Source organism: Nicrophorus vespilloides, unplaced genomic scaffold (assembly GCF_001412225.1).
Source record: "Nicrophorus vespilloides isolate i.1.1-1 unplaced genomic scaffold, Nicve_v1.0, whole genome shotgun sequence".
Lineage (NCBI taxonomy): Eukaryota > Metazoa > Arthropoda > Insecta > Coleoptera > Silphidae > Nicrophorus > Nicrophorus vespilloides.
In genome coordinates this window covers 1-10657 of record NW_017096138.1, presented here as the reverse complement: position 1 = coordinate 10657, position 10657 = coordinate 1, and the positions used below count along the sequence as shown (strand labels likewise).

General features: G+C 30.8%; 1 protein-coding gene across 1 annotated transcript; it reads right to left on the bottom strand.

The window, feature by feature from the left end:
* Positions 1-289: 289 nt before the first annotated feature.
* On the bottom strand, positions 290-9115 carry LOC108569764 (serine/arginine repetitive matrix protein 2-like; the record flags this gene model as incomplete). Its single annotated transcript, XM_017931443.1, has 3 exons — positions 9100-9115; positions 5483-6192; positions 290-478 (listed from the first exon to the last, which is right to left on the bottom strand). Coding segments are annotated over exons 2-3 (700 nt in total), but the record flags the coding sequence as incomplete, so codon positions are not given.
* Between the last annotated feature and the right edge of the window lie 1542 nt (positions 9116-10657).

The following is a 10657-nucleotide window of genomic DNA, read 5'->3' as shown; positions in this document are numbered from 1 at the left end:
TATGAAAGTGTCAGGCAAAATTAAATATGATGGTCTAATAGAATTTGAATTTGGGTCCTCAATAAAAGTTTTAAATTAATCATTTACATAAGTACACGTTATAGTTCCCTTACAAAGATGACTATGACAGATTTGAATGTGTGGGCCCCATCGAAAGTTTTTGTCTAAATTTTCCACTCGCTCAACGTGAGTTCTTTTGATTTATAAATAAGTTATGATATAATGTTTAGTAAAAGGCGAAAAATGTATTCGCTTTGAAGAGTAATTATGATATAATTCAGTATCTCACCTGTGCGTATGAGTTTGAAGGTAACGCCGTTGTGACCTTTGATGAGTTCATTGTAATGAGGATGGGTGAGGTCCCGGAATGGGGATTCGCTGGAGGCCATCCCGAAACCGAAGTCCGCGGTCCTCTTGACACGCGCTTCCGGTTTCTGGGCCGATCCGAAGAACTGCTTCCTCCTCGTAGGCGACTTCTCTGCAGGTAATAAGAAACGAATACAAAATCGAATTAATTACGGAACAGCATTTCGGGCATAGCTTTTATTATTAGCATCTAGAAACGCGTAAAATAAACAGTGCAGTGTTCTTGCGGACCTAAAAATAAGCGCGAGTGCGAACAGAAATTTTGCGCTCTATTTTTACTCAATGATAGTAACACTATTTGCCAAAAAGTCCCCACAACGGGACAATGATGATGATTCGATGATCGTGGCTGCAATCATCATCTAATTCAATATTGCCCACACGTTTCAGGATACTCACGCAACAGGATAACGATCAAAGTGGACGTGTTCGTGCCTAAATTAATGTATGTCCGTCCCACAAATCGATTCTAATTCAACTCGAACTTCGCTACTTTTAATCAATCGCTGAGCAATGTTTGTAAGCGGATGAGGTTTTAAACAAGTCGAGGAAATTTGCATCTCTTTGGACCGGTTCCAGCAGGATTGTTAAAATTTTAATGAGCTTTTTAACACTGTTATGTACACTCTGTGTTTTTTTCTTTTTGGTTGACTCGCGTCAACTTCCCAAGCAGCCTTTGATCGTTGCTGCACGCCTCGCATCCGCCAATATTCGCAAAAATGCACCGAAAACATATTTATCGAATTTTGATGCACACTCTCATTTTTGTTTTGTTTTGTTTCATTTGTGCAGAGGGGACCAAAAATATCTTTGATGGTCACGGATAAAAATAAATCTATTTTTTGTTAATGTAATGAGCCGTGGTCCAAGGATCTATATAACTTTGATTCTGTCTCTCTCTCTTTCTCACACTTCTTGCAATTATGCAAGAGTGTGTCCAAAAAGCTCAAGGTGCCTGAACTTAAATGGGCCGTGCATTACGTTAATTGCTTTCTAACAATTACCCAATTACGATGATTAGAGCCAAAAATTCTATTTCCGAAGAGTAATTGCTATTCCATTAGAATTATTATTTCCAACGTAATAAATTACTAAAAATGAGTAAAACGTAAGCTATTAAGTATTTAAATGTATCTTTAATACCACTAAATTAATTCATAAAACAATAAAGAAATAGTGTAAATGTTACCGTAAAAGTTTAAAATCGGCAAATGTGAGTTTAAATATGAGATCATCTTCATATTTCCAGTTAATGTACACATTTCCCAACGTATATCGGTAAAAGTCAAAAATTATAAACATAAATATGATAAACTTGTATATTAAACACTATTTTATATTAATATTATTTTAGGGGATTATATATTATTTACTACAGTAAGGAGTGTTATAATGGCACTTCTCACATTATAACACTTGCATTTCTTAAATCTTTGTCATCTAATTTAAGATTCTTTCAATATTAGGTACTTCATCAATAGATATTTTTATTTTAACGTAAAATTATACATATTAACCAAAGTCATGTACACATTTTCCGGAAATGGTCTGTAAATGTAGGTTAAACTTACATTTACCACCCAAGCTGATGGATAAGTACATATTCCGTTAATATGTACATTTACCTAACAACGCAGATTTTACACAACATATATATGTTATAATATTAATAACATAACAATATTAATTAGTATGCCTGAAAGAAAGAATAGTTGAAGTTTTTTTTTTTAATTTATGTTTTCTATATTCCAGATTGCTCACAACTAAACTCAACCCTGAGACTCAAGAAATTGCATACAGCTTTATGTAATTTGTGGTTCCGCATTGATTCTGATTATTTTTAGATCTTCATATTTAAGTACACATAATAAAATTGTTAAATCCTACTTCCAATTGCATTTTTACTGCTTGCAACGAATATCCTTTATGCCTCCAAGCAATTTCACTAAATTCATATTCCGATAAAATACGACACTCGATAAAATACGGTACCTTTCGAGATGCTTTATCATTGCACTGGCGCAACATTTGCCCACGGTGTCAATTAAAGCCGTGTTATTTTTAGTTAATTACTTTCTGTTTTCGAACTGCCGACTGTTATTTTTTCCGCTTCTGGAAACACAAACATTCCTCCTGGTCAACGAAATGCAACGCAGCTGTCGCACCTTTATTCCTGGCACGTCCATCGTTCACTTCACGATATTCAACCTGTCGCCACTTCGCCATTATTGATTCTGGAGAACGTTTCAACTTTTAGTTTTCTTCATGAATGCAATTATAATTATCTGTCTCTGCTTTCATTCCCACGAGGATTTCTCATCTTCGCATGAACAGATTTATCCTTTGTACTGAACACATCATGGATACAATCCAGTTTAATTTAGTAATTGTGTTCTCTTGAAAACTATCTATGCATAACATAGATTTAAAATAATCCTCGTAATGAAAGATTTAACAGACTTCAAAATATTATTTCATTTGAAATTTATAAAAAAAGATATTAACGAATTTAGTCAGTAATATCAATAAATGATTTGCATGAGTTTAATTGAATCATAGTTAATTATTTTAAAACAAGTTTATTTTTGCTACAATTCATTCATTCCTATAATTTAAAGTTATCAAATTGACTGATTACAAATTCATAACATTTTTAATTTAATCAACATAATTCATTTAAAATTAATCCATTTTATATTTCTATGTATAGTTCATTACTTCCGTCCCAATTTTTTCAATGTAAAAAGTTTAATTTATAGCACATAATTAATCTCACCACAGACAGTTTAAATAAAATTCTACTATTTGGCGGGTAACGAATTCCATTATTTTTCATGGACATTTAGAAGAATTTTAATTTCTGAATGTCTTTTTTACCCCTAAGAATTCACTTTTACTCTATTTGGATTATTTTATCAGGATTCACCGACCCCAGATCTACTACTATGCAAGAAATTTAAATTTTAATGGAAATTTGACCTATATATTGTATATGTTAACACCCAGTTAACAGTAGACCTGATCTTTTTTTTTCAAATTAAAAAATGTACACCAAAAGTAAAAAAAAATGGTAAAGGTTATAGGTCATTCGAAAGAAAATTTAGGAAGTTGTGAATAATAAAGGAGAATACATTAAAGTCATTAATGTATTATGTATTTGTTGTAATTTTCTATTCTATTTATATCCTCATAATTTGAAGAAATCGGACAAAACTTATGTTAACATCCAATATAACGTGTTATCATGCATTTTTTTTTATAATTATGTAATAAATACGTATAAATAAAGAAATATAGTAAAACATTAGTACATATAAATATATATTAATTTCAGTTTTCAATAGAAAAAATACAGTTTGAATTTTCATATTTTAACTTAAGTACTGTCATTTTATTTCAGGTATAAAACTCCTTTAACTTGATTAATATATATTTACAATATGTACACATATAAGCTAAAATTGTATTGTAGAGAAGAAATAATTTTCATTTTGTTGTATATTTATATTTAAATCAATTAGGATTATTCTTTTAGTGTATTAAATTTGATTATAGTGTATTAATATTCGATTTATTTTCACATTTTCTACTGTTTTGTTAAATTTTATATTTCAACTTGTAGTGTTCTGATAATTGATAAGTAGGATCAGCTTATTGCATATATAGTTCTATATACAATTGAATATTAATGTTTTTTAAAACAAAAATATATTATATAATTTCAAAATGCTTTTAGAACTTGCAGTACTTTTTGTATGTTATCAACCAGTATATTTATTTGAGTCATTGTAACTATTCATCATATTTATAAATTATTAAATAAGGCTTCATCCACAGTAGTAATGAAACGATTCAGAAAATGTGTGTCTAATTTACATATTCTATTTGGTTACTATGACTATACTTCTAGCGTAAACACACCCTAAATGTATGAAAACGTCTTATCAAGCATAGTCTGAGTACAATTCAACTTCGATGATTTTTGATTCACTATAGTCCGGTTAGGAAATTTTAAAGGAAAACTAAATTTTAATTCAACCAGAAAATATAAATAAAGTATAATTATTTGAGAGGTTTACAGTAACCACGTATATCTCCTCGTATAAATATTTGTTGTACTAAAATAAGAATACGAATATGCCATTTGATCATATCTACGTTTTTTTTTTAAATATATTAATTAATCTGCATCCACACTGTTACATGAAACGAAACAGAAAATGTATGTCAAGTGTACAAATCCCATTTGGTTACAATGACTATACTAAACTTCCATGTGTTCACGATATATCTATCTAAACTATGTATTATTTCACGCATAGTGGGAATGCAACATATGTTAAAAAAATGTGTGAGAAGCGAGAGAGAAATGTTGAATGAACTATTTTTGCTTGAGTAAATAAAATAGAAAGATTTTTATTTATTTTTGATTCGCGGTGGAATTTTTAACTCCGGAGATTTATTTTAAATCGGCTTTTGTTGCTGGAAGCAAAGTGGATGTTTTCCTTATTGTAAAAAAGTGTTTACACGAGCCGTCCGGACGGATCCAGTTCGATCATCGAAGACTGAGGTAGTTATCTATTAAATATAAACCCGTTGTTTTATTTGTGTACTTAAACTTGACACTTTGCCCAAGATCGGCGGCGTCCGAAGCCGTGCCTCAGACGGGCGCCTAAACTCTCATCCATCTATTTATTGGATAATTACCTATAGAGGTGTTGATTGTTGTGTTCTCGTCATTATGTTTGTCTGTTCCTTTTAAATCGTCGCCGTTTTTAATATAGATCTAATGGTATTGTTAATTAATTAGAGTTAGATGGAGGGAATGGTGCATGTGAATCGGTGTTAGTGATGCAAGTGCGTTGCGATCCAAGGTCATGCATAGTTAGTGATGCTTTATTAGTTGGATCCACGCAGTTCGCTGTGGCGATATTAGTCTTGCACACATTATAGTTGTATGCCGTCGGTTGTGGAAACATCTGAGTCTCTCAAAATAAAACCGGGGATCATGCCGGGGCCGAGAGAGCATTAGCGGTGTTAGTTGGGTACGGAAATAGCTCTCCACCACAAGCAGACTGGCACACTCAAAATGCAGCAAAGCTAGTGTAGCCTTCACCTGGCGTTACTCTTCTCTGAGGCTCCGGACTGTGTGATGGTTCTCTTCTGCTGAAGAGGTTGTCGAAGTCCACCTGGGGAGTCTTCGATCTCTTTCCTTGCTGCTCCGGCTTCAGGCACTTGTGCACTGGCAGGAAATCGGAGTAGGAGAGTCTCTTGTCCTTTCCAGGTGGTACCTTGAGTTTTGGTACTTTTAAGGTATCTTTTTGCTTGGTCTCTTTGCTACTAGCAAGCTCCTTGTTGCTAGAGGACTTTTTGACTTCGCCGTGAGCTTTCTCTGGTTGGAGGTTGCTAAAGGGGGCGCTCGCCGTTGACCGAAAACTTCTACTGGAACTGGTCGAGGGGATGCTAGGGCTGGGGCAGCTTCCGGTTGAGTGGCCACTACTGGGTTGAGGTGCGGAGGCTGGGTCCTGTAAGGGTTGGGGGACTGCAGTCCGCGGTACCGACGGCACGTATATCAAACGACCATACGACAGATAAACTACTTCATCTGCCGGGAATATTACATACATGCTCCTCCATGCACACACATCGCGAACCCTCTCGTCCTTCCGTCTCCTTTATCCCACACTCCTTCGATTCCCACATTAAAGATTCAACCGACTGTTGTTCAACACCACCACCATCACCAACACCATTTCCCAACGCACAAGGAACACTCCTAATCGCACCACAACAACTATCCCCCCTTTTGTTGACTATTACAGCTACCTATCAAAACATAATAAACAACATTAATCACAATGTCAACAAACAGACAAACATGTTAGTACAAAAAAATTACACAAATGTTATTGCTCTTAACTCAAGATGACAGAAAACATAAATCTGTCAGGCATACCAAAATTAATATCCAATAATGTTTTAAGTTGGTGACCATTGAATATCGCAGCTAAATACGTCTCAACTAATCTTATTTCACCGCAACCATTGCGCATGATACAAATATACAAGTTATAATCCCACGCCTTTGGCATTGAATATATATTTGGCGGGAATTTCAAATTCAAAAATCAATAATTTTTAATCAACGTAATACAACTTGTTTATTTATATCAAGAACTTGCATAACATTAATATTTCATACTTATTATTTTAATTGCTTTTATGTTATATTTTTATTTAAATACTTAAATTTATAAAAAAATGTCTTTGTGCTGTTTATTTCTATATAATTTCATATTCCTCGATTAATCTACTTTCTATCAGTCTGGTATATTGACGAAAACGATTATCCGGCTATTGACCATAGACCAGGTCACTTAATTTTATTATCTAAAAAAATATTTTTTTTTGCTAAATTGATCATAAGCGAAAATATCTGTTGTTCTTTTTTAAATCATACATTTTTGTTTATTGTTTCTAAAAAAATGTTTCTTTGGAAACCTTTTTATGCGGTTTTGAAGTTATGCGGTTTTTATTTCAAGAAGAACTTTTTAAATAACTATTTTAGGCCATTTTGACACGTTTTAACAAAAATTGGCAAACCATTTCATCGAAAAAGATGATAATTCTGAACGAGCATTCAAGTCTCAACGCGAGCTTCTGAATTGCATTTCTATATATCAGGAATTGTACAAAAGCAAAGCCATCGCAAAGTTTAATCACCGATTATATTGTCAAAGGGAAAAAAATAAACATGCGAAGTTGAGACTAATTTTACATAGATCTGATATGCTCACTATCTCTCCTAGTGATGAAAGTGATTTCAAACCAGTTCGCAAATTATGCCAAATACTCTCATATAGCGACTAAAGAAAAAAATGTGAAGAAAGATTAACTTTCATAACAATTTTCCGTTTTTTTTTTGTAAAATTTTTCCATATACATTTAGAAGGAATATGTTAAGATTATATTTTTCTGAAATTTAATAAACTTGTCTATGATTGTTAACGTTTTTATAAAATTATGAATAAAAATTTCAGAAAAAAATATAGTAAGATTCATTATTTTATGCGATTTTAGGTTTAGTAATTCTTTATTTTTATACGTAAGTCTAGTCCTTTTTTGTGCGATTTATTTTTATGCGTTTTCCTGTGGAACGTATCTACCGCGTAAAAAGTGTATATGAAAATTGCCAAGTGGTAATTATTCCACTCGCTGTCAAAATATTAATTATGTTTACTAAATTCTAGAATGTAGCAGGTTGTAAATAAAACTTGTAATAATTAATTATCGGGATTGTTTTTTTTATACTTATTTGTTTGGTGTTTATTATTTTTTATCTAAATTTTTATTAATAAAAATTGCAAAATATTAATTTTGTTTACTAAATGCTAGAACGTAGCACAATGTATATGAAACTTATAATAACAAAAAAAAATAACTCTGTAAATATATTTGCAATATTTACAACACTCGAGTACTCTAAAATTTATATTAAGAATAATTAATTATTTAAGACACTTTTAAATGTGTTAATATGTAAATGATTAATTAAGAAAACAAAGTTTAATTAGGCACAAACTTCGTTTAGTCATGAATATTTATATTTATATTAATTTCTAAGCTTTTGTAAAGATTTGATTAGTTAAATTAATTAATTAGATATAAAATAAGCATTATAAAATTATTAATTTATTTGTATACGGTTTCAAATAGTGCGGCATATTGGTGGAATCGATTATCCGCACTATGCAAGGTATTTTTATTTATTAATTTAATTCAGTAAACATTTTACTTATACCAAAGTACGTTATAAAAAGCGATATATTGATTTATTTGTTATGAAGTGTCCAAATTATAAAAATAAATATAATAATCTATAATATTTTGATAAAAATATATTTTATATCAAGAATTTATTATTGAAAAGATCAATAAATACAATTTGAAAGTGAATTTCCATATGATAGAAATATATCTTAAGATAAAAGTAAACAAGAAAGTCGAAGCTACTTAAAAGCGCCAATAGGTTTAAAATAAATTCCACGTAATGGCTCTGTTTATAACCCAATATAAATTAAACAAAGCGTAAACGAGTAAAGTGAATGTAATTATTCACCGCACGAACGCCAATTTAAATATCAAATAGTATAAGTAACACTAAGTAGGTTAATAACCTTTAGCCCAGATTTACTTTTAGATACATTTAATAATATAATACGTCCAACACACAGCAACGGCAAATCATAAGATTAAGATAATAATAAACTGCTACTATTTTAATAACTTTATTTGAATCCGCTCTTGATGATTCATTATTTATAAGCCATACTCCGGTTATTTTTATTCATCGACTCATTTTATTTACAAACTTTTCTGTTCGAACGTCAGGTAAATTTTACCGTTGACATTAATTGACAATAACTTTCAATATGTAGATTTTTATGAATAAAATCTCAAGGTTTTATTAATAAAAACAAAAATGTTATCAAGTTTTTATTTTGTGATTTAAATCTATTTCTATGAGTTCTACATAGATTTCTGATAATGACTAAATGTATTTTTTGTTATAATTGAAATATCATTTCATAATTGTATAATATCAAAGTTGGTTTGTTTAAACTTGTTTCACGTTTAAAGTATTTGGTTTCCAAAAGGTTACTTGTTTATTTAATGAGAGTTAACATCCTACTTATATTATAAAAACTTTCAAAATTTTAATAGATGCAATACCTCGCATAATCCGGATTGAACAAGGGCGGCATGTTCTTTATAGACTGCAACACAGGGCACCGTTCAATCAAAGCGAAGAGGGCCCACGTGGTAGAAAAAACACAACTTTTGTAAATTGCTAGTCGAGGGTCCCTAAAAATATTAGTTAAGAGCTATCAGAGAGTATGAGAGTCCCTCTTAAATATAATCGAAGTACCCTAAACAGTATTGGTTCAGGGCCTTCAAACAGTGATAACTGAGGGACCCAAACAGCGCTAGCGATGATTCACAGGGCGATTCACACATGATTACTGTACCGATTAAATGGAATATTATCCCGAAAAAGCGGAATAAATTTATTTTATTTCCTTTATTTCGTTTCCGTTCTTTAGGAATTGTCCCTAATAAGCTGCTGTCCCGATATAAGTGCATAGATGATAGATCTTTTCCTTAATATAGTAGTCTCTTTTTGTGTTATTTATTTGTATGCGGTTTTAAAGTCCACAATTCTGTTTTTACACAGATAATTAACAAAAAGTCTCCATATTTTCATATAATACAAATTGTATTATTCAAATTGTATTTATTTTAGTTTCGGTTGGAAGCAAAACCATTGTCGGTACTCTCCATTTATCTATTATTGTACTCCGTTCTCTCTTTTCCCGTGCGTTTTGTTTATTTTGGTTTTCAAAAGTGTTTAGTCTGTGCAAACTGTACGGCTTCCTGGATCGTTGGCCCAATTTGTGCAATACCCAAAACAGAAGGAAGAAATAAAACAAAATAAAAAAAGAAACGAAGTAAACACAAAAAAGCGCAGTAACAAAGAGAGACTCGAAAAACTATGGATAAAACGTAAAAAAATTGTATTTACTTTGGAGTCGGATTCATTGCATTGCATATAAAAGTATGATTTTGATGTACGAGAGTAATGCGCAATAAAACCTTCAGTACACAGTCAGATCGTAAACATTTTTATTCCACTGCAGTTGCATGATTTACTTTTAAGGATACAGGCTAACGCGGTCGCGCAGAAAACAATTTGGCGGTAAATTTGAATAATTTGTTATATGTTATTTATTAATTTTAGCTTAAATGTAAGAAAATGTGTAAAATTTAGTAAACTAATTAAAACTTAATTTTAATAAATGTTAGTTAAATATAAATGGAAGTTAACTGATAGAATGGAATGGAATTCTTTATGAAAATCAAGTTTTAGGTAAATTTTGTTATTGTAACATTTCATTAAAATAAAATTTTTGGTATTTCATTTTAAAATTTAAGAAATTTACCACAAGTTATGAATATATCAAGTGTTATAATATTTGATTAATGAAGATTATAGAAAAGTTATAAAATATGTTAAGAAAATTAAAATTAAAATAAGTCGTTTTTATATTACTTATTATAATTTTTATATTTTATGGCTTTTTCAAATTATAACTTGAACAAATAGAAGTTAATTAAAGAGAAACACATGTTAATTATTTAATTGTTGTAAAAAAATTGCACTATTTTTAAACGCTTTTCCTGTATTTTCTAATAAGATTTGCGAACTTTACTTTAATGTGTCGTTTATTAC